This window comes from Protopterus annectens, chromosome 10.part0, assembly GCF_019279795.1.
Source record: "Protopterus annectens isolate FY-2018-M chromosome 10.part0, PAN1.0, whole genome shotgun sequence".
Classification (NCBI taxonomy): domain Eukaryota; kingdom Metazoa; phylum Chordata; order Ceratodontiformes; family Protopteridae; genus Protopterus; species Protopterus annectens.
The window spans coordinates 830,980,793-831,005,048 of NC_056744.1; the positions used below are offsets into that span (position 1 = coordinate 830,980,793).

General features: G+C 37.6%; 1 protein-coding gene across 1 annotated transcript in view; it reads left to right on the forward strand.

Annotated features, from left to right (window-relative positions):
* The window catches only part of TSEN54 (tRNA splicing endonuclease subunit 54), a 667,232-nt gene that overhangs the window by 37,579 nt on the left and 605,397 nt on the right, over nucleotides 1-24,256 (forward strand). The window contains exon 2 of the mRNA XM_044086814.1: nucleotides 22,931-23,095. Within this exon, the coding sequence (XP_043942749.1) occupies nucleotides 22,931-23,095 (165 nt within the window). The remainder of the gene's footprint in view (nucleotides 1-22,930; nucleotides 23,096-24,256) is intronic.

Sequence of the window (24,256 nt, forward strand, 5' to 3'; positions counted from 1 at the left end):
GACCATCCTTGTCACCTGGTACTGTCTCTCCTCCTTTATCTCTCACCAGTTCATACCATGTTTATTACCACATACCCCTTCTATATACTTCTGATCGTATATGTAAAGTTTATTCTATTTTCTGGTTTACTGAGTCCATCCTAGATGTGCATTTCCTTTTCAAAATGTTTTGCCTCACAATAGTGCTTTTTGGTTTCTCTATATCACTTCTCTACCATTGCAAATATTATATAGATGTTTTTGAAACTTTTTTTTTTTGCGTACTCCTGAATGTATAATTCTTTTTGTGTATGTAACTGAAATGTATTTTTAAGTTTTTGTATGTGATGTATAATTTGATCTCACTGTGGAGCTTTTCTTCCCGGGCCTCTGCTGAAAATTGGCTTCGTTCCAAGTTGGACTTTCCCGGTTAGCAAATGATAAATACATAAAATAAATAAATTATATACAGTATTTGTTTGATATTCCTGGGAGATTTTCCTGCAAGTCAAAAGGGACTGGTTTATATAAGTTTGTGTTCAGACTGTAATACCTTTTATGTGGGCATGACCAATAGGAATTTAGAGAAAAGGATTAAAGAGCATATATTCTATTAAGACAAAAAGATGAAAGGAATGCCTTATTTAAACCTTCCAAAATTTGCAACAAATATTGGATTTAATGGTGGAAACTATAAGAACAAGGTGGAAAAGAGAGAAGCTGTGGTTGGTCAGGTTGATCTTTTACACAGTTGTGTTCTTGTCATATCCATTTGAACCTGATTTTTTTTAAATGAAAACCCTCAAAAAACACCCCATAACTTGTTAACTTGATATAAACACACACAGCTATGTACATCTTCAAATAATGAAGTTTAACCCTCCTAATGAGCAGTTGTCCCAGATTGACAGCTATAGTCACAGGCTTGAATTAACCTGTTTAAGGTTCTCCATGCTAAGAAGCATGGAACAGCCTCTGTTTTTTCATGGAGCAGCCTGTGTTTTTACTTTATTTTATTTTTATTTTTATTTTATTTTATTTTACATTTGTTAACCGGGCTAGTCCAACTGGATACATGTCCATTTTCAGTGGAGGCCCGGGGAGAAAAGCTCCACTACAATCTACTAAAACAAGTTAAAAATATCACAAAATGCAGGAATACAAAATTATACAGTACTATAAAAACATACATTAAACCTGCTGCAAGTTATATATGCAATAGAGTTCAATATGAGGCTTAGCAGGGGACAAAAATTAAAATTCAAATAAACAGCTAGGATAGTGTATTGCAGCATTGAAAGAAGTTGACAAAAATATAGATATATTTCTATTTAAAGAAAGAGTCACAGGGACACTTATGAAGAGGAAACTCTAGTAAGCTGGAATTGAGAAAAAGAAGTAAGGGGATGAAAGAAGCAGATGGCTGGAAGGAAAAAAAAACGGTTAGGGTTGTTACAAGAGCATAGCCAGTGATTGGAAAGGAAAAGATTTAGTTTAGCTTTAAATAATGGGAGTGAAGTTATGGTAGTGAGGTCTTGAGGTAGTTGGTTCCATATTTTGCCAACTGAGTTGAAGAATGTGGAGTCACCTGCTGAGTTATTTGATAGGGAAGTTTGTTAGAAGAGCGTAGGTTCTTCAGATTTTTGTAGGGTTGTATGAGAGAGGAGAGCATAGGAGTGTTGTCAGGGTGATAAAGGGCTTTATGGGCAATAGTAAGTTGGTAAGATTGTATTAGGTAGGGTAGTTCTAGCCAGCCTAGTGTTTTAAGATTAAGACAATGATGAGTCCTATAAGGAGAATCTGTAGCAAATCTAGCAATGTTGTTGTATGATGAAGCTAGTTTGTTGAGGTTATACTTAGAAAGGTTAGTGTAAATGGGAGAAGCATATAGTAGGGTAGAGATTAAGTGGGATCTAGCTATGGTAGTTTTAGCTTTGGGAGTTAGGAAAGATTTAATTCTATAGAGAGAACCAAGTTTTCTGTTGGTAGCTTTTATTGTAGAGTTGATATGAGTGTCAAATTTTAGTTGATTGTCAATCGTAATACCCAAGAGTTTAGTGGTTTGGTCTGGAGAGATGAGGGTACTATCATTGGATGTAAGTGTGAAGTTAATAGAAGGGGACATGCGAGTGGGTGCAAACAGCAGGAGTTTGGTTTTCTTGGGGTTGAGGAGGAGACAATGATTAGAGAACCATTGCTCTATAGTAGTGAAGGTATTTTGTGTGAGAGTGTGCAGCTCAGTCTGTGTGGAGGCTGAGCAGATTATGGTCGTGTCATCTGCATATTAAATGCAAGTTGATTGAGGAGTGGCTAGATGAAGGTCATTTATAAAAATGGAGAATAGTAGAGGACCTAAGATAGAGCCCTGAGGGACCCCTATAGAAGTTGGGAGGAGATCAGAGAGATGGTTATCCCAGAGTACTGCCTGTTTATGGTTGTCCAGATAGGATACGAACCAGCTTAAGGCATGACTGTCTAGAGAGAGGGATTTTAAATGATGGAGGAGAAGTTCATGATTGACCATATCAAAGGCTTTAGACAGGTCTACGAAGAATGCAGAAGAGGAAGTGTTATTGTTGCGGTTCGTGTTAATAGAGTCAGTAAAGGATAGTAAGGCTGTGGTAGTACTATGGAATGGTCGAAACCCATGTTGACAATTAGCTAGGAGGTTGTGGCTTAGTAGGTGATTAAGTAACTGTTTGTGGATGCATTTCTCCATTATTTTTGCGAGAGAAGATAGTAGTGCTATAGGGCGGAAGTTGGAATACTCAGTAGAGTCACCTCCTTTGAATAGAGGGATAATATGAGAGATTTTCCAGAGTGATGGAATAGTACCTTCTTTTACGGTCCTGTTGATCAGTATAGAGATGGGGTAGGCTACAGCTTTAGCTCCTACTTGGAGGTATTCTGCTGGTAATTTGTCAGCTGAGGGGGTTGTGGGCTTTAGTTTTTGAAGCAAGGACAATATGTAAGAGGTTGGTATAGGTTTTAGGTGAAATGGAGGGGGAGGGGAGTTTAGGGTTTGTAGTTTGGAGGTATCAGGGCTTTGTTGTTTAGCTAGTTTTAATATGGCTGAAGTAAAGAAGGTATTAAAAGCATTAGCTGTTTGTAGTGGGTAGTCAGGGTTAGAGCCTAGTGGATTTGGTGTGGCAACTTTGCCCGGGGATAACAGTATGTTAATGGCAGACCAAAATTTATGTGGTTGGTTAAGGGATGAATGTTGAAGCTGTGTATAAAAGTTCTTTTTATCTTGTAGAATGGCTTTTTTTGTCACATTTCTTTGTTGTCTAAAAGTGAGGTGATCAGTTATGTTTTTTGTGGTTCGGCATTTAGCCCAAGCTTTGTTCCTGCTAAGGATTAGTATTTTAGTTTCTTTTGAGAGCCATTGGGCTGTTTTGGGTTTCATACGTATAGAACGCATTGGGGCATGATGTTCTAGGATGTCTAGAAAAGTATTATTAAAGTAAGTAACAGCTTCATCTATAGGGAGAGATTTCAGGGGTGACCAGTTAACATGCATAAGTTCATTATGAAACAGATTGGGGTCAAAATATTTTTTGCTACGGCATATTCTGACTTTGATAGGGATAGCAACATTTGTTTTGTGCCTGATAATATATGTCAGGGAGTGGTCACTGAGGTCATCTGGGAGAGTTCCTGTTGTATATTTTTGCTGTGGACTATTTATTAATATCCAGTCAAGTATGGTTTCTTTATTATTAAGTTTGTTTATTCTTGTTGGGGAGTTAATGATTTGAGAGAAGCCATGTAGGTTAATGTGGGTGGTTTGGTTAGTATGTTTACATAAGTTCCAGTCAATATTAAAGTCTCCTAAAAGTATTGTTTCTTGTAGGAGGTTTAGTGAAAGCCAATTTAACAGGTCTTCTAGTATAACAGGATTTTTACCTGGGGGAAGATAAGTACAGATAATATTAATTGTTTTGTGAGGGTTGAGGTGAAGTTTTGAAATAATTATTTCGGCATTTATGTCAGATGGAAGGTTAAGATTTGCTTTACTTATTTGTAGTCCGGTTTTATAGAGGACAGCGACCCCACCACTTTTTTGTTTAAGCGGTCTTGTCTAAGGATGTTGTAGCCTGGGGGAGTGATTTCATTATCCTTTATTGTAGGTTTGAGCCAGGTTTCAGTTAGTCAGAGAATGTCAAACTGTTGAACATCTAGAAGAGCATGAATTAGTGGTATTTTGTTGCAAATGCTACGTATATTTAGTTGGGCAATAGATAGTGATTTGGGGGGTTTGGTTAATGGTGTTGGTTTTGTTCTGAATATTTGGCTATTAGAAGATTTTGGGGATGGGTTAGGGCCAGGATTAGGGTGGATGTCTCCATCAATTAATGAGGACATTAGTATCGGGTTGTAAAATTGAGGAGGTTTACAATGGTAGTTAACATGTTTTTTAAGGCTATGAATAAGGTATTTAATGTGAGAGAGACTGTGATATTTTGGTTGAAGGTAGGAGGTCTTGTAAGTGGGATTAAGATAGCTTATGGATGGAGGTAGGGGAGTTGCCAGGGTTTGTTTGAATGGGATTGTAAGTATAAAGGGTAGGGTAGTTCGTAGGAGGTTAAAAGATAGGCAGAGGTGAGAGTAGTTAGGAGAGTTAGTAGTAGCAAAGGTCTGTATTTATTAGACATGATAGGAGATGCAGTAATAGAGTTGGAATAATTAGATAGAGGCAAAATGTCAGAGAGTAGGTTAGGTAGTTAGGTGGGGAGGGAGGAGGCAGTATTAGAAGGGGGAGGAGACAAGTGCAAGATATGATTGGTGGTTAGAAGAGAGGGGTGTGCCTATGAGGGTATAAATGTACAGGTGCCAGGGGCGGGTGGAATTTGGGGGCAGGGAGGGGAGCGGAATGAGCCCGCAGGGCGAACGGAGCGGGGAAGACACAAAAGAGTAGTGAGGCCCAGAAAAAACAATCTGTGAGCTGTGGAAACAGCAGGTAGGTTTGTAACAGATAAAAAGGTATATTTTGTGTAAGGAGCTGTAATCTATGAAGATATACAGGTTTGTAGCAGTAAACTATACTAGAAGGGTGGTTAGGCAGGGTCAAGAGTAAAGAAAATGTGAAGCAGTGAGAGAGAGGATACAGGTGCAGAACAAAGGTATTTGAGGGTTAAGAAGTAAGCCAAAAGGGAGCAACCCAGGTAATAGTAGGAAGCCACCTGGTGGCCAAAGGAATAAGTATCAGAGTTATGCAGGTAAGAAAGAGGTGAGAGAGGTAAGGAGTTAGTAAAAAGTAGATATAAATCACAGTAGTAGCTTTGAGGAGAAAATAAAATGGGAGACTAGATTAGAATGGGGAGAAGACAGGGGCTATTGGCTGCTGGCAGTCCTGGGCATGTAGCTAGACTAGGATACACAGGTCAGAGTTTATGGATGACACATATGAGAATAACATACTTTCACAATCTGTAATGGAAGATTTCTTTAAGATGAGGGATGGGGTTTAGTAGGCAGAGTTCAGGTCTTCCCGGAGGGCAGAGTCAGATAGTGCCGGTGAGTACAGGGTCCACCTAGCAAATTTCACAATCTGTATTGGAAGATTTCTTTAAGATGAGGGATGGGGTTTAGTAGGCAGAGTTCAGGTCTTCCCGGAGGGCAGAGTCAGATAGTGCCGGTGAGTACAGGGTCCACCTAGCAAATCTGAGTTTCCGTACAGTGCCTGGTTCGGGACGCACAGCAGCCAAGCTGATTAACTAGAAAGTGCTGACTGTTTTTGTCTTATCTTTATTCTTCTCCCAGATGTGGAAAACAACTTGAATGCTTCAGAAAACCTTATCTTTAAGCCATTGAAAGAAGAGGTTATGCTGTTTTTATTGCTCTTATCAGCTTGTATCCATAGAAACACGTACACAGTTGCCTTCAGCTACAAGCTTCACATGTTACACTGTGAATATTTATTTGACAAAGGAAAACTTTATACTGCATTCAGTGTTCTTTTTATTTACTGGCTTTCACTTTAAAACTTATTAGATCAAGCCAGGTGCCTTAATCCAATTATTTCCTTATGCAAACGTAAGAACGAGAATATTAATTTTACTTGTATCATGCTCTTTTTGTCCTGGCTTTCTTCTCTTTTTACGTTGTAGTGCCTACATTTCTTAAAACTGAACAAGAAAGAAAAAGAAGGAAAAAGGTCACGTTTACTTTAGTATCATTATTACACACACAAAAACAAACTGAAAAAGCTTTACTATATAACATTCAGTATATGTCTTATTTTATAAAAATACTGTTAAGAACAAAAGTTGTTTTACTTACAGTTGACCCGTTCTTTACTTCTCTTGTCTCCTTAATGTTCTTCCAGACATTAATGACATGAAATAGGCCATATGTTTTGGAGTCCCCTATACGTTTAACAAAGTCAAAGTCCAATATATCCAGGTTTTCTTGTTCCACCATATTTAACAGATTTGATTGATGCTTTGTAATTTCATATTTATTTGTTAATTTCCAAGTTGTTAATATTCTTCCTGTTGATCTCCATCTCCCAGTTCCAGTCTCTGGTTCATTTCCAACGTACTCCTGGTTCTTCTAGTCAACTGTTGTGCTTTTTTTTTCTTTCTCAAGCATTTTCCTTTGGAATATTGGAAAAGGTTTCTCTGGCATAGTCTCTCTGTGAGCTTTATTATCAGAAGCAGCAGCAGAATCTCCCTTCTGTTTGTTAGCTCACATTTTCTTCGGCAAACTTCTTTATTTCCTTCCTAGCACTTTCTGCATCAAAAATTACTTTGACCCTCCAGGAAAAAAATATTCTGAAGATAGCTGGATACAGCAGCTTGAATCTTTTATACCTGCTTCTAGACATTCCCCGATTGCTGTAATAAATTTACTCCTCTTCTGCCTGGTGTAAAATGAGTAATCATTCTCCACAAACATACTGCTGTCTGCCAGTTTTAGTACTTTGTCCTTCTGCCACAATTTTGTCAGAATCAATTCCTGCTGGTAGGACTGTATCTTTATTATTAAAGGTCTAAGTTGCTTTTTCATAGCCAGGTTTGGAGCATACTCAAAATGTGCCCTTTCAACTAACAATTCCTGCTGTAGAATACTAGTCTAGTTGCTAGTTGCTTATTTGTGCTTTCATAAAATGAATGCAGTCTGTTCCTTCCAGCTTCTGTGGTACAGCTGAAAATCTCTGGTATTCCTATGTGCTCTTTGCTCTAATTCTGTGTTTTGAAACATCTCTTCTTGAGCAGTCTCATATTCAGCCAGGCTTTTCTTCATTTCATCCTGATTTTTGCAGCTTTATCAGCTCATCTGAATATCTGTTTAAAGTTTCTTACTTTTTTTGTAGCCTTTTGTTATTTGAGATAATATACTCCTTCAGTGTTTTCATTTATTTTAATCCGCTTTGAGCACATTTTACTTATTTTTTCCTCTAGGTTATTGGAAGTCATTGCTTGCACCAAAACTGGAGCCTGAACTGTTTTTTTACTGAGCAGCTGCAGGACTCTTCCCAGCCAGTGTTTCTTATCTTTTGTGGTTTCTTTTCTTTCAGGTTCCCTACATGTCTTCTTTGCTGGTATCCAGGCAGTGTGCTTACTAGCCAGTGATTGAACTTTATCCCAAAAGACAAATTCCCTGTTTCTCCTTTCATATTGGGGGATCTGAAATCACACTTACTCAATGTGTGCAGCCATCTTGGAAGTCCTCAAGACAAAAATACAGTTATGATAGAAACTCCAAGAGATTTCTAGATTTACAGATTTGAAATATAAGATTACAAAACCCAAGTTTACTTCCTGAAGCTGAAGCAGGTAAAACAGTCAAACTGTGGTGCTGTAATGATAATGAAAAACTGCATAGAAGGAATTGATGTTTGTACAAAATTAATAAAATTTTCAGGAAAATGAGTAGCCAGAAATGCCACAGCCAGCGCTGTACCAAGCCAACAGTCACTGTGAGGACTGTGATAGTAAAGCGCTGCAGAGAAAAAAAAACCTCAAGACGTGTAGCCAGGTAAGGTCTAGTACAGCAAACACTGTTCCAATAGCAAGGTCAAATGTCCATTGTACGTAGTCCTATCTAATCTTCTTGAAGAGAAAGACTTTGAAGAAACTAGGTAGTTATAGTAACTATTCAAGACTTGGAAATGATTCTAAAATATCAGATTTATAAACTACCTTTTAAATATATTGAGAGGTTATTTTGATGTAAATAGCTCCACACTCCTGAATTACAGAGTTAAATATAAAATAATGTGCACAGTCCTCTGTTCTTCATATATGTTATGTCTTGTCCTCTCTGTTAATATACAAGACATTTGCCTGGTTTCAAGAGGATATATAAAGGATTGCAATGCAGAGAGTGCCAGCCAGTGTTTTCATTTCAGAAAGTATATAAAAGACTTAAACTTTAGTAAATAATTTGCGAATGAGGGGACTGGGCAAAAGTCTTTAGGGTAGAGATATAACTATACAAAGAGTCAGAATTAATGCTGAAAAGTTAGTCTTGGAATAAGTAAGAGAATGAACATGCAGTTTGATACCTAAACTTCCACTTTTCCCAGACCTGTCTGAGGTGAGGAATAGGGAATGTGATGATTTTTCTACCAGAGAGCGTATTTAATTCTTCCCTAAGTATGTGTGTGTATTTAATGAAGTTAATGAGTGAGCCATCTGAATGATAACATTTCAAAAGAACGATGATCCTGTTTAGAAAGTCAGATACCTTTCTGGTAGGGTTATAATTTGTGTTAATTTTTTTCCATTAAACGTTTTGATTTGTTGATGGAATCACTTTGTCATGAATTGGCATGTGATTTCAGAAAAGCATCATAGTTTTGAAAGTATTCAAGGATATCGTATAAGTTTTAATGTCAGTGTTACAACAAGTAGTGCACTCCCCTTTGGCGCAGAAGGTTGTGGGTTTTATTCCCATACTAGGTAGATCGATTACTGACCCTTCAGTGCAGCATATGGGAGGGGGGTGTGTGTCGTCCTTTGTATGAGATGTTAAATGGAGCTCCCATCTGCTTGAGTTGATGGTAGCACGGGTGCATATAAAGGATCCCATGGAACCTATCCGAAATGCAGGGGTCCTTTGTCTTAATTATTTATATGAATCATAATCATTTACAGTCCAACTTATTTGTGAGTGTATGTATATGTATGTGTGTGTATATGTATATGTATATGTATATATATATATATATATATATATACACATACACACACACTTTCTATTATTTACATTATATATAATTATTCTTAATTTACGTCTTTCTTCTCCAGTTCCTTCATCTTATACATACAAAAACTTTTACAGTTTTGACACCCACATCATCTTCCACAACCAAAACCTTACCTTTTTTATATTATCACCAAATCCCATTTTTCACTAAACATGATTGTTTTACTCTCTGATTCCAAATTAACCATAATATGCAAACTATTTTTATATCAATTTCTCCAAGCTCTTTTTACTTTTATTTATATAAAACCCAAGCTCACTCATATCTGTATTTAAAGTACTTAACTCTTTGAACCCTTCTATGATGTGGATGTCCCACCACTGTTACCAATATGTGATGCTTCACCTCTGGGCCAGTAAGCAAGGCGCATCAGTCCTCACCACTGGTACCTGTGAGGGATGTTCAGTAGGAAAATAATAGGTACATACATGGTATCTCCAGGTGCAGCTCTCTGCATCAAGCACAATCAAGCACAATTTCCCTTAAGAGCACACTGGGAACACAGTCATTTCAGACTGGTTTCTCCCTCTTTCTCCAGATCCCCATTAAGACTCTCCATTGGTACAGCTATAGAGTTGAATCCTTAGCCAGGGTTCCAAACCAAGTCCTCCAACGCTCTCACTGTCCAACCAGTGCTTCATGCCCCTACCCTACCCAAGTAGCGGACACACGCACACACTCTGAGATTTGATTTATACACACACACACACACGCATACACACCTGGGAAAGGCTGGCACAGGTTTACTAGCTATGCCCCCTTTTGCCCAGTCTATAAGGTAGTTATCACTGCCACCGGAACCCCTCACCAGCTACTTTAAGGACCTTACAAAGGTACCTAATATGCTGATTGAAATTAATATTAATACAAATGGTAGTTTGACCAAGAGCAAGGCTGTTAGGAGTGGCCCACACAGTGTCACCAAATAAATATGCAAGTACTCTCAAAACTTAAATATCTCTGCAAAGATCAACCACAATGAAAGGTTTAAATATATTTAATAATAAATAGTAAAATAACTAGGCACTATATAATATCTGTTCACAGTGAAATCAGAGTGCAAAACCACAGGAAATATTTAAAACAACATGGCAGGACATCTCAAATAAATAAAGAAAAATGTCTAAATTAAGTTTCATTATATTTCTGACTGACTCTAAGAGAATTATACCATAATCTAGGAAACTACTAATAGAGCAAGGCAGATGTGGTGAATGGATCTTCTAGTTGTTTTCAGGTCCAAGACAGAATACAGAATGCTCTGTCTCACTAAGATACTTCTCAAGTTAATATCTCAAATATTACTGCTGGGATAACTTGCAGAATGACATCATTTCTTGTCATCTAACTGCTAGTTCACAGGACAAACAACCATTGATGAAGCTGGCAGTATTTAGCATCTACCTGTAAAAATGTACAGACAAGGACTTCTCCTCAGATGTCTGGCAGATGCTGGAAGTCATAAAACAATTGTACTCCTTCATGGTTTCAAGACTAGTAATTACCCTAAAGACAATACAGAAGGTTTCCTAGTACAGACATTCTCTCTTTCTGTATTGAAAACTGAAAGATACCGTTTTATGGCCTAGCCACAACATAATTTAATTTCATTTATTTTCCAGAAGTTAACCTCTTGTATTCCAATTTCCACTTTTAAAATATATACATTTAAACAGTTACAATAGTGCACGTACATGTTTTTTTCTCCTCCAGTAGATCACACTGTGGCTACATTTCGAACAGCACTCTGCAAATACCCTTTTCAACACACACTTCTGTACAAGCAGTTTGATATACACATGACATACAGTTTTAATACATTTGTAACACAAGCATCTTGTATAAATCATTTTGATATTCACCAGTGACATAATTATTTACAAAATTCCAGCTAGCTGGGCTGGCAGTATCTCCTTTCGTCACACTAAGCTCATAAATTTTATATTTGGGGAAAAATCAAGAATGGTCTGGTAGCTGGTATGTCTGTGCTTCTAACCCTGTCTAGAGAGAGAGAATGAGAAAAAGTTGTTTGAAAAGCAGTTACCATTTATAAAGGGCACTAGAAGATACTGAGGTTCACTTACAAAGTGATACGAAAGGGGGCAGGGGAGCTAGACCAATGACTCTGCACTATAACTAGCTTGTGTAAACTCTGTGGATTTTGGAAGCCCATACCCAGAAATGCATATTCCCTTAATACTCTAGGGACCATTTGCATTTTTTGAATTTCTTAATTGAATTAGTCATATGTGCACTTTCTTTTATAAACCTGCTGGTTACCACTGGTGTGACTTGAGAGACCATCCTTCTGTTGCCAGCTTCGTCTTTCCTTTATAGTTAGTTGGCAGGTTCAAACTCCATCCATCCTGTCTGGTTGTGTCAGTTAGTTCTTCCGGTTTAAAATCACTGAAAGACAGTTGACTGGTGGTGATAATGTTCTGTTTGAGCAGTTCTTCCTATGAGTTTCTGATTTCAGAAGTTTGTGCCTTCTGCCCTGTGATGCATAGTTACGGAGCCTTGACTATGACCCAGATGACGAGAGTCCACAGTTAGTGGTGGTTGTGCTTGATGAGCCAGGATGGGGTGGTGGAACTAAGCAGCTTATGTAAGCTTGTCATCCCAGGGGAAGGACTGGGGTTCTGTCTAAGCCATGGCACACCTCAGTAGAAGCTGGAGCATGACTGCCTGTCAAAAAATGAGCTACTGCTTGTTAGTGAGGGAGGGGCTTGAACAGGCCAGAGTCATGTGGTGATGCTAGAGATTTCACCCATGCTCTGTCCTTTTAGGATTCCCATCTCCCTCATGTAAAAAAATCTACCCCATTTTGCATATAATGCTTTTCCCACTCATCATCTTTCACTAGCATTAAAGGAGAGTTGGTTGTCTCTTGGGGGGGGGGGCATGACTGCAAGGTTGCTGTCTGTGCCTGGACAAGGGAAACCCACCTGCAGGGTCGCAGTGGATTTGGCCAGAGCTTTGCCTTGGCATATAAGAGGTTGAGCGGGGACTTCAGCAGTGTTGGGGTAATAAGCAGCGTTGGGGTAATAAGCAGCAAGGTCATTGTTTCCCAGGAGAGGGAGGGTCTACCTGAAGGGTCAATGCAGTGTTTGTCTGGACCCCCTCAAATTCGGTGAAAGGAATGAATAGGCTAATGGGTGAATGGGTGGATGGCAGCAATAGAGGGGTAGGACCAAAAAGTGTAAGGGGAGTTGCACATCTTGTTGCACATCTTACTGCACATCTTAGAGTGGTAATAGTAATAGCAGCAAAGGAAAAAAAAAAGGGACCTGGGATTTTTGGTCAGAGAACCTGAAGGTAAACAGGTAGAATGGGAAAGTAGCAAGGAGTGATGAATTTTTTTGTTTGTTTGACTGACTCGGTAGGTAACAAGCGGACCTTGTAGTCTGTATGCTATCAGTCTTTGTTTCACCCACATGGCAGTTTGGCATTAAGATATGGTGCCTACTGACTGCAGTTTTGCTATTAGATTGACTTCACTTTCTGCTCCCCATAACTTTTCCCTCTTTCCAAATCACTTTTTCCTGAAAGTGGTTTAGAAGTTCACTGCGCTATACAAAGTAGAAATTTGAGAAGTGGCTCATAATAGTAACTGTAAAAGTCCAAAAAGTATGACTGACTCAAAAGCCATAGAAGATGAAATATTTAATGTAACAAAAACACCAAATGAGCACTCAATAAGCGCTTTTGTCTCTCAAGGAGACTTCATCAGATAAAAAACATCCAGACTCAATCCTCTTTATATATTAAATTCAACACATTAATTACAATCATTAATTTGATACAATTACTTAAAAATTTATTCTTAAAGCTAAAGAACAGTATAAAACCAGTTCAAAATGTTTCCATCAACATCATTCACATAATATGTTCCATCACCATCATATGTAAATTAACTTTGTAAATGACTTAAATGGTCTGGCTTGTGTCCACATTACAGTGTTATGTGAATGATGTTGATGGAAACATTTTGAACTGGTTTTATAGTGTTCTGTAGCTTTAAGAATCAAATTTTAAGTAATTGAATCAAATTAATGATTGTAATTAATGTCAAAGTAAAAAACAGAAGTTCAAAACAACCAAGGCGGTCTGACTAAAAATAGTTTTAATCCACAAAGTAAGCGCTTTCAAACACAAGGTTCTTCATCAAACTGAATAAAAAGGTATCCTACAATTCAAGTTAATATATTGTTACACAGCCAGTAGAGACAGTGCAGTAATTATCTAGGTAAATCTCTAGATTTCAAGACCGGCCTTAAAGAGACCCTGTCATTTAACCCTGGCTTCCTATCTGTACACAGCTTACAAATCCAGTGTAGTTCCCTTTCTTCAGTAAAATTAACAAAATCACCCCCTCTTAGTCCTTTATACACAATTTCTACCACCTTAAACTTAAAGTAGTGTGAAGAACCTGATTCAAAAACATGCTTAGCTAGGGAATTAGTTAAATCTGCCCTTTTAATAGCGTATTTGTGCTAACAAATACGTTCTTAGAGCATTCTATTTGATTTTCCTAGGTAGAAACTTTCACATACAGCGCATGTAGCTAAATGGGTTACCTTCATTTCCTCGACTGCTCATTTCACTAACAAGCAAATCAGCAAGACCATTTCACTGAATGTTCATTTCACTGACCACTCATTTCATCGACAGTGATGTATGACCTTTTCCCTACTGTAGTTCAACCCTGGAGCTAGAATATATAGTAAGGGGGGTGTGGGAGGCACAGCCCCCCATATTGGGGGGTGTAGCCACCCACATATTATTATAAACTTTTAAGCTATAGAGATGGATACTTACAAGTGCAATGAATAACTGTTTTGCAGAAAACAATATATAAGCAAAGTATGTTTGGGGCTGTGCCCCCCACACCCCCCCTTACTATATATTCTAACTCTGGGGACGCATTACAGGGGGGAAAAGGTCATATATCACTGTCAATGAAATGAGTTCTCAGTGAAATGAGGTTTCACTGAAATGGTCTTGCTGATTTACTTGTCAGTGAAATGAGCTGTCGATGAAATGAAGGTAACCCAGCTAAATATATGATATTTCTAGTTCTACAGTGTGCATACAAATTAAACATAAACTTCTGTCTAGATATGGGATGTATAAAAACATTAGCTGTATCAATAGAGGGACAGTGTCTACAGTTTCCACAAGGTAGAGTACCAACAATCTGATCTTTAACAGGTAACTCTGTGTGTGTCAAGAATCCCTGTAGCACAGCCGACGTTTGAGATTTCTTGTTTTTATAAGTAAAATTGGGTTTATCACCCACTATTTCTCTAATCCTGTCATCTGTAGTTAAAATGCCCCAATTTGCATCCACTACATGTCTAACCCTCCTAAAAGCACTAGCATAGGGTAGAACCATTGACATAGTGTCAGGTTTCCTGGTGACAGATTAGCAGTCATCTACTATCTGAAAAATAGGGAAGGGTCGAGGTCGACCTCAAAACTTTTATATCATCCCTCATGGTACTGATCTCACTTGTACTGTAGCCCCTACAGGCAAAGTCAGTAGATAATTTATCTAGATCATTACTAAAGCCATCTTTCGTATTATTTAAACGGGAAATCCTCACCCCTTGGGTTTTCATAATATTCCTATAAACGTGAGATGGATGCATACTGTCATGCGTCAGAATATTGTTTCTTCTTCAAGGCTTTCTGTATAATCTAGTTTCAAAATCACCCTCCATATTTTTAGTCACTTGCACATCAAGAAAAATAATTTCTGTAGATGAAATACGACAGGTAAACTTCAAGAACGAAGTGGTAGTGTGTAGATATTCAACAAATGCTAGGAACTGCATCTCAGTCCCTCCCCAAAGCAGAACCACATGATCTACAAACCTCCTGCAACACAACAGCAAGGCCTTATATATATACTATTAAGAACAAACTGTTCTTCCCACTGAGCTAGTACCATGCTGGCGTAGCTATAGGCACAAGAAGTGCCAATAGCTATGCCAAATATCTGCAAATAGTATCCATCCTGAAACATAAAGATGTTGTTCTCGAGGACAACCACAAGAAAAGGGCATATGAGATCAATTTGCTTAACACTGTAGTCACTGTATTTAGTTAAAAATGACTTATGTTAATGCCATCCAAAATAGGGATACAAGTGAATAAGGATTCGACATCCAATGTGACTACAAGGCAGATATTCAAATCAGAGGCATAATCCTGTGTAAACCGATGTAAATCCCTAAGAAAATGTTTAAGTATCATTAAGCACTGTAGTAACTTTATTAAGAATTGGGTGCAGCTGCTTGTCAATATAAATTGAAAAAGGCTCAGTTAACCATTTCCTACCTGAAATAATAGGCCTAAGAGGTGGTGAAACAGGATTTCTGTGCACCTTAGGAAGGCCCTGAAAAACAGGTATTACAGGGTGTTCAACATTTAAATACTGTGCTAATTGATCAGTAATAAGAAAGTTGTCAAGACAGTCACAAACTGTAAAGAAAAATGAACAGTGTATATCCCATATATAGTCGTGGTCAACTTTATCATACACATTAGAATCATTAAACATAGTGATTTTTATGTTAATTCTATTTTTTCTATCTAGTGTAAGAGTAGCTCTGCCTTTTTTCTGCTTTCTTAATAATAATTGTATCATCATTGTGTAATGTTTGTAAAGCAGCCTTTTCTTCCCTAGTTGGATTGTAGAAGTCATGCCCTGCTACATTAACAGAGCCAGAAGATGAACCAGATAATAAAGCGAATAATTCACTTTCACATTTTTTGCCAAATACTTCTAAAACTGGGTCAGTAGGAGGTTGAAACACACTAGGCTTTTTAAAAAGCGAAGCAGTGCCCACAGCTTCTCTGTCATTAAAATACATTTTTAGAGAAACATTCATGATAAACATTTTCAAACTGATAGCAACTTCTGAAAAGTCAGACTTCTCAGCTGGTACAGAAGTTAGTCCTCTTTCAAGTAGCGAAATCTCAGCTAGAGACAGTATCTTATTAGACAAGCTGATAATCAAGGACCCGCCACCATGTTCCACATCCGTTTCAAATTCCGACCTGGCATCGCCATGAAATGCTGCCAGCCTCTTTTTCTCCCTCTGCTTGAACTCCTTCCCCTGTTTTGTTCTACCATTTTCACTTGTTTTATTCGTTGGGGAAATTTGAGATCCCCAAAAACCTACTGCAGTGCAACAGCTTCCTTCTGACATACTGCTGCTGTAAAGCAGAGCCAACGTCGGCTAAATCAGCTGACATGATAGACCTTTGTTGTTGCAATGGAACTTTATCATTAGTTAAAGCTACAGGTGGCAAATTCAAAACAAGCTGTTAATAAAGGTGCTTGTGCACCAGCAGACATAGATGAAACACTGCCATTAGCATTGCCCATTACTTCATTGGAATGAGGCCAGGGAAAAACATTTCCCTAACACAAATCTCTTTGGTCATGAGCCAGTTTCTTCATCTTTTGATTTTTTGTAAGCCTATTTTCATAGGGAGAAGTACTGCCAGCTACTTCATCAAAGGCAAGCAGGCACGAATCATGATCATATTTATTAAAAATACATTGCTTCTTAGCATCAATGGCAGCTGCTAGTTCTTTGTCTATAGGTGTAAAGAAATCAATAAGCAGCCAAATGTAGCCAAAACTATATTCTAGGTTTAACTTCTGCCATTTAGAAAGCAAGCCTTCATAATAATCGCCATATGTGGGCATCAGTTATTCTTAAGCCCCTTGGAATTATACGGTGAAACAAACATGCTTCCATATGCAGTCTCTGCCACTGAAGGTGTTTAAGCTTAAATAAATTTATTATTTTTATTTATTTTTTATTTGCAGTTGGTTTACCAGGATAGTCCATTGGGCCAAAGTGAACCTGTTTTCAATGGAGTCCTGGGGAGAAAAGCTCCATAAAAATCAAGGTTACAATATGATGTAGATTATAAGATTACATGAATTATAAAATAGAGCAGACCAAAGACTATTAACATTACTATATGTCATAGACTGAAAATATACAACAGGAATTAGGCCTAGGGAGAAAAGCTCCATAAACAAATCAAGGTTACTATATGGTGTAGATTATAAGCTTACATGTGTTATAAAATAGAGGGACCATAAACTATTAACATTACTATATGTCATAGATTGAAAGTATACTACAGAAATTTAGACAAGGACAAATATTACTAACAGTCTAGGTTAGTGGTGAATGAACAGATAATACAGAATATTATGGGAATAATTAGTAGACATATACAGGATTGATAGTACATGTGGTAAACTTGCAGAGAGAGGTGTGGGTAAGAATTACATACATTTAGAGATTGATTTACAAGAGTATATGAAAAGGAAGAATGCTACTGAAGGGAAGAAAAGATGAACGTTTGCAGAGTAAGTTATGTAGGGTGGCAGCAGGAGCATTCCCATTGGGTTACTAGATGTGAGTGGAGAGTTTTTTTGAAGTTAGAGTAGCTAGGGGTAGTACGAATGGATGGTGGTAGGGAGTTCCAGAGTCGTGCTAGACTAAAGGATAGGAGGTGTTTGCCTGGGGGACGAGCTGGTTTGTATACTTCTAGAAGATTTTGGTTGTTAGACCTTAGCACTCTGTCAGGTAGGTGCATTTTAAATGCAGAGGAAAGGGAGGGACAGAGTGAGGGGTTGAGAATGAGCTTATGTGCTAGAGTGAGCTGGGTATAGATAAGCTGACTGGGTATGTGCACTTTCCAAACCTTTTATCTCCTGTTGAGGTGGTACCTTTACATCAGACTATTGAGAAACTGTGTGTGTGTGTATATATATATATATATATATATATATATATATATATATATATATATATATAATTTAGCTACATGCACTGTATGTGAAAGTTTCTGCCTAGGAAAATCAAATAGAATGCTCTATGAATGTATTCGTGAGCACAAATATGCTATTAAAAGGGCAGATTTAACTAATGCCCTAGCTAAGCATGTTTTTCAGTCAGGCTCTTCACACTACTTTAAGTTTAAGGTGGTAGAAATTGTGTATAAAGGACTAAGAGGTGGTGATTTTGTTAATTTTACTGAAGAAAGGGAAGTATACTCGATTTGGAAGCTGTGTGCAGATAGGAAGCCAGGGTTAAATGACAGGGTCTCTTTAAGGCCGGTCTTGAAATCTAGAGATTTACCTAGATAATTACTGCATTGTCTCTATTGGCTGTATAACAATATATTAACTTGAATTGTATGATGCTTTTTTATTCAATCTGATGAAGAACCTTGTGTTTGAAAGTGCTTACTGTGTGGATTAAAACTGTTTTTATTCAGACCGCCTTGGTTGTTTTGAACTTCTTTTTGTTTTTTACTTTGAAGTTAGTTGATTTGGGAAGTTCCTACAGTTTTCCTGTTTGGAGGTATTTTCTATTCTGGTACATACGTTCTTATGTCGTCCTCAGGATCCATGGCTGGCTGTTCTACTGATTCTGCTTCTGTGGAGCCACCGCCTATACTGATCATGTTCTGAAGCTTCTGCGTATGGAGGATGAGAATCCTTTGTTGTTTTTTGCCTCTAATAATACTGAGAATGCTTTTTCTCAACAGTCTGATGTAAACATACCGCCTCAACAGGAGATAAAAGGTTTGGAAAGTGATTTATTTAAGCTTAAATGCCTTCACTGGCAGAGACTGCATATCTCATTACATCCGAGTGACGCCTCCAGGTGCATCTGCAGTTACCCCCTACTGCTCCTCTAGGCATCAAATATTGCTTGTTCATATTTGCATTAATGATTCCAAACCCATGCCCTGTACAAGGTATCGGAATATTTTATCTTGAAGCATACATGATGGCAAACACAATTGTATTGATATTTGACCTATGTCACTGAGTATTTGTTAGAATTGTAAGGTGATAACTTTATTTTTTAAAGGCTCTAGCCACGCCTACTAGGAGTTAAAGGTGCACAATCAAAAGAGCTGTACTGGAGGGAATGAGAATATGGAAGCATGTTTGTTTCCCCGTATAATTCCTAGGGGCTTAAGAATAACTGATGCCCACATATGGCGATTTATTATGAAGGCTTGCTTTCTAAATGTCAGAAGTTAAACCTAGAATATAGTTTTGGCTATATTCGGCTGCTTATTGATTTCTTTACACCTATAGAGAAAGAACTAGCAGCTGCCACTGATGCTAAGAAGCAATGTCTTTTTAGTAACTACGATCATGATTTGTGCCTGCTTGCCTTTGATGAAGTAACTGACAGTATTTCTGTCTATGAAAATAGGCTTAAAAATCAAAAGATGAACAAAATGGCTCGTGACCAAAGGGATTTCTGTCAGGGAAATGTTTTTACCTGGCCTCGTTCCAATGAAGTAAGGGACGATGCAAATGGCAGTGTTTCATCTATGTGTGCTGGTGCACAAGCACCTTTATTAACTGCTAGTTTGAATTTGCCACCTGTAGCTTTAACTAATGATCAGGTTCCAATGCAACAACAAATGTCTTTCATGTCAGCTGATTCAGATGATGTTGGCTCTGCTTTACAGCAGCAGGATGTCAGAAGTAAGGCTGTTGCACCGCAACAGGTTTTTGGGGATCTCAAACATCCCCTACCAATAAAACAAGTGAAACTGGTAGAACAGAACAGGGGAAGGAGTCCAAGCAGAGGGAGAAAAAGAGACTGTCAGCATTTCGAGGAGATGCCAGGTCGGAATTTGAAACTGATGTGGAACATGGAGGGTCCTTGATTATCAACTTGTCTAATAAGGTACTGTCTCTAGCTGAGATTTCGCTACTTGAAAGAGGACTAACTTTTGTACCAGCTGAGAAGTCTGACTTTTCAGAAGTTTCTATCAGTTTGAAAATGTTTATCAGGAATGTTTCTCTAAAAATGTATTTTAATGACAGAGAAGCTGTGGGCAGTACTTCGCTTTTTAAAAAGCCTAGTGTGTTTCAACTACGTATTGACCCAGTTTTAGAAGTATTTGGTCAAATATGTGAAAATTAGTTATTCGCTTTATTATCTTGTTCATCTTCTGGCTCTGTTAATGTAGCAGGGGGTGACTTCTACAATCTAACTAGGGAAGAAAAGGCTGCTTTACGAACTTTACAAAATGATGATACAATTATTAAGAAAGCAGATAAAGGCAGAGCTACTGTTATACTGGATCGTGATTTTTATGTTAATTCTATTTTTTCTATGCTTATGATTCTAATGTGTATGATAAAGTTGACCACGACTATATATGGGATATACAATGTTCAGTTTTCTTTACAGTTCGTGACTTCCTTGACAACTTTCTTATTACTGATCAGTTAGCACAGTATTTAAATGTTGAACACCCTGTAATACCTGTTTTTCAGGGCCTTCCTAAGGTGCACAAAAATCCTGTTTCACCACCTCTTAGGCCTATTGTTTCAGGTAGGAAATGGTTAACTGAGCCTTTTTCAATTTATATTGACAGGCAGCTCCGCCCAGTTCTTAATAAAGTTACTACAGTGCTTAATGATACTTAAACATTTTCTTAGGGATTTACATCGGTTTACACAGGATTATGCCTCTGATTTGAATAATTGTCTTTTATTCACATTGGATGGCGAATCCTTATTCACTTGTATCCCTAATTTGGTTGGCGTTATCATGATAGTCATTTTTAACTAAATATAGTGACTACAGTGTTAAGCAAATTGATCTCGTATGCCCTTTTCTTGAGGTTGTCCTCGAGAACAACATCTTTATGTTTCAGGATAGATACTATTTGCAGAAAGTTGGAGTAGCTATGGGCACTTCTTGTGCCAATAGCTACGCCAACATGGTACTAGCTCAGTAGGAAGAACAATTTGTTCTTAATAGTGTATATAAGGCCTCAGTGTTGTTTTATATGAGGTTTGTAGATGATGTGGTTCTGCTTTGGGGAGGGACTGAGATGCAGTTCCTAGCATTTGTTGAATATCTACACACTGCCACTTTGTTCTTGAAGTTCACCTGTCATATTTCATCTACAGAAATTATTTTTCTTGATGTGCAAATGACTAAAAATATGGAGGACAATTTTGTAATTAGATTATACAGAAAGCATTGTAGAAGAAGCAATATTCTGAAGTGTGATCGTATGCATCCATCTCACATATATAGGAATATTATGAAAACCCAAGGGATGAGGATTTCCTGTTTAAATAACACAGAAGATGGCTTTAGTAATGTTCTAGATAAATTCTCTACTGACTTTGCCTCTAGGGGCTATAGTACAAGTGAGGTCAGTACCATGAGGGATGATATAAAACTTTTGAAGTCAACCTCGGCCCTTCCCTATTTTCAGACGGGATAGTAGATGACCGCAACTCTGTCACCAGGAAACCTAACACTATGCCATTGGTTCTACCCTATGCTAGTGATTTTAGGAGGGTTAGACATGTAGTGGATGCAAATTGGGGCATTTTCACTATAGATGACAGGTTAGAGATATAGTGGGTGATAAACCCAATTTTACTTATAAAAACAAGAAATCTCTTAACGTCGGCTGTGCTATAGGGATTCTAAGTTGATGCATACAGAGTTACGTGTTAAAGATCAGATTGATGGTACTCTGCCTTGTGGGAACTGTAGACATTGTCCCTCTAGTGATGCAACTAATGTTTTTATACACCCTATACCTAGACAGAAGTTTGTTTAATTTGTATGCACACTGTAGAACTAGAAATATATATTTATCTAGATGTACTGTATGTGAAAGTTTCTACCTAGGAAAATGAAATAGATTGCTCTATGAACGTATTCGTGAGCAGACATATACTATTAAAAGGGCAGATTTAACTAATGCCCTAGCTAAGCATTTTTTTTTTTGTATCAGGCTCTTCACGCTACTTTAAGTTTAAGGTGGTAGAAATTGTGTATAAAGGACTAAGAGGGGGGTGATTTTGTTAATTTTACAGAAGAAAGGGAACTATACTGGATTTGTAAGTTGTGTGCAGATAGGATGCCAGGGTTAAATGACAGGGTCTCTTTAAGGCCGGTCCTGAAATCTAGAGATTTACCTAGATAATTAATGCATTGTCTCTACTGCCTGCGTAACAATACGATGCTTTTTTATTCAGTTTGATGAAGAACCTTGTGTTTGAAAGCGCTTACTCTGTGGATTAAAACTGTTTTTATTCAGACTGCCTTGGTTGTTTTGAACTTCTTTTTGTTTTTTTACTTTGAAGTTAGTTGATTTGAGAAGTTCCTACAGTTTTCCTGTTTGGAGGTATTTTCTCTTATTGTAATTAATGTGTCAAATTTAATATATAAATAGGATTGAGGCTGAATGTTTTTTATCTGAGAAGTCTCCATGAGAGACTAAAGCGCTTACTGAGTGTTCATTTGGTGTGTTTTATATTAAATATTTCATCTTCTTCAGCTTTTGAGTCCGTCGTGCTTTTTGGACTTTAAAGTTCACTACACTATTTGTACTAGTAATATTTATTTTAATAGCTCCTGCAGTGTGTAGTGTTTGGCATTTTTCACACTATTTTGTTAAGTTCAGTGATAGATGCTTGATTAGGAAAGGGTAGCTATGAGGATTGATGCACCGTTTTGACCTGACCTGCATTGTTCATGTCTCGTTCCAAGAATGCAAGTTCCATTGTGCAGAGGTGGCTGCTACCTTAATGTTAGTTTCATATATTCCAATTAAATAAGAGTAATGAATTACAGAAGTGTATGATTGTTGTAAAACAATGCCTTACAACTGTTTCTTCATCTTTTCTAGTCCGGCTGAACTTTTTGCAGCCCGAACTCGGGACCACAAACTTCCTATGCGTGCACATGGCCAGAAAGATTTCTTTCCTGACAGTTCAGAAGAGCAGGCGGAGAAACTGCGTCTGTGTCGTGAAGAGCAGTGGCAGCTGCTGGGTGAAGAAAGAGTTCAGCGCTTGTAAGTATGTAAATTGTAAGCACCAGACAGAACTACTAATTATTCCTGAATGGTGATTGTAAGCAGAAAGCATCTACCATCAACCTTTACTGTAGCCATTATGTTTAATATAATTTTTAATAGACTGATAACATTTTTTTTTTAAGTAATAATCTTATTTTAATTCATTAACTGTTGCTGTAGTGTTATGTATTGGCCAGTGTAGCATTTAATTTTTGCATGTATGTGATTTTTTAAGATTATTGCAATGTTATTTATTGACTGTCTGCAGACTGTGTTGTAATATTTCTAACGGCTGGGCTGAGTCTTTGTCTTACAGCATTTAATTGATGTGTGTTGGCTCAGCCAGAAATGTTTTGAAATAGTGAACTGTAATTATTTTAATCTACATCCTTTTACTTTTTTTATTTGAGGTTGCAGTGACCTTATTTGAGGTTTATTGCTTGAGTTAATTATACTTTTACAAAAAAAACAAAAAACAAACATGATTTTAGTGAAATTGCAGATCTTGTGGATGGGTTTTGTGTTTAGTAAGGCTGTTTCCTGTCCCATTGCACTTTTTAGCCCCCTGAACTCTGAACTAGTGCTTTCTACTAGTCCCTGTAGGTGGCTAGGGATCCATCAAGTTTTGTGGACTTGGGGCTAGCTTTTGGTAGCTAGTTAAATTTTGTGGATGGTGGTGTAGCTGTCTATGGGGCTGCTATAGGTATTGGACGTAAGACAACAGCTTTACTTGACTGGAATGGTGTTATGTAGATTGAGCTCTGTTAGGGGTAATCAGTACTGTGTAAAGGTGAAATCAGTCATGAATAGTCATCCTTACTTATGTATGATTCACAGAGCGGTAGTTTTCTTGCAGGCTGATAGGATGGACCTCTACTTGATTGGCCCATATAGGGCTTTTTATAGGAGCAAAAATTTGATCTCCGGTCTGTGTGTGTGTGTGTATGTATATATGTGTGTGTGTGTGTATATATATATATATATATATATATATATATATATATATATATATATATATATATATATATATATATATATATATATATATATATATATATATATATAACTACATGGATTCAGACCTTCACATAGTACTACTACAGCCTTACTCTGTTTTATTTAGTTCAAAGATACTGTGGGAGATGGAGCCTATCCTAT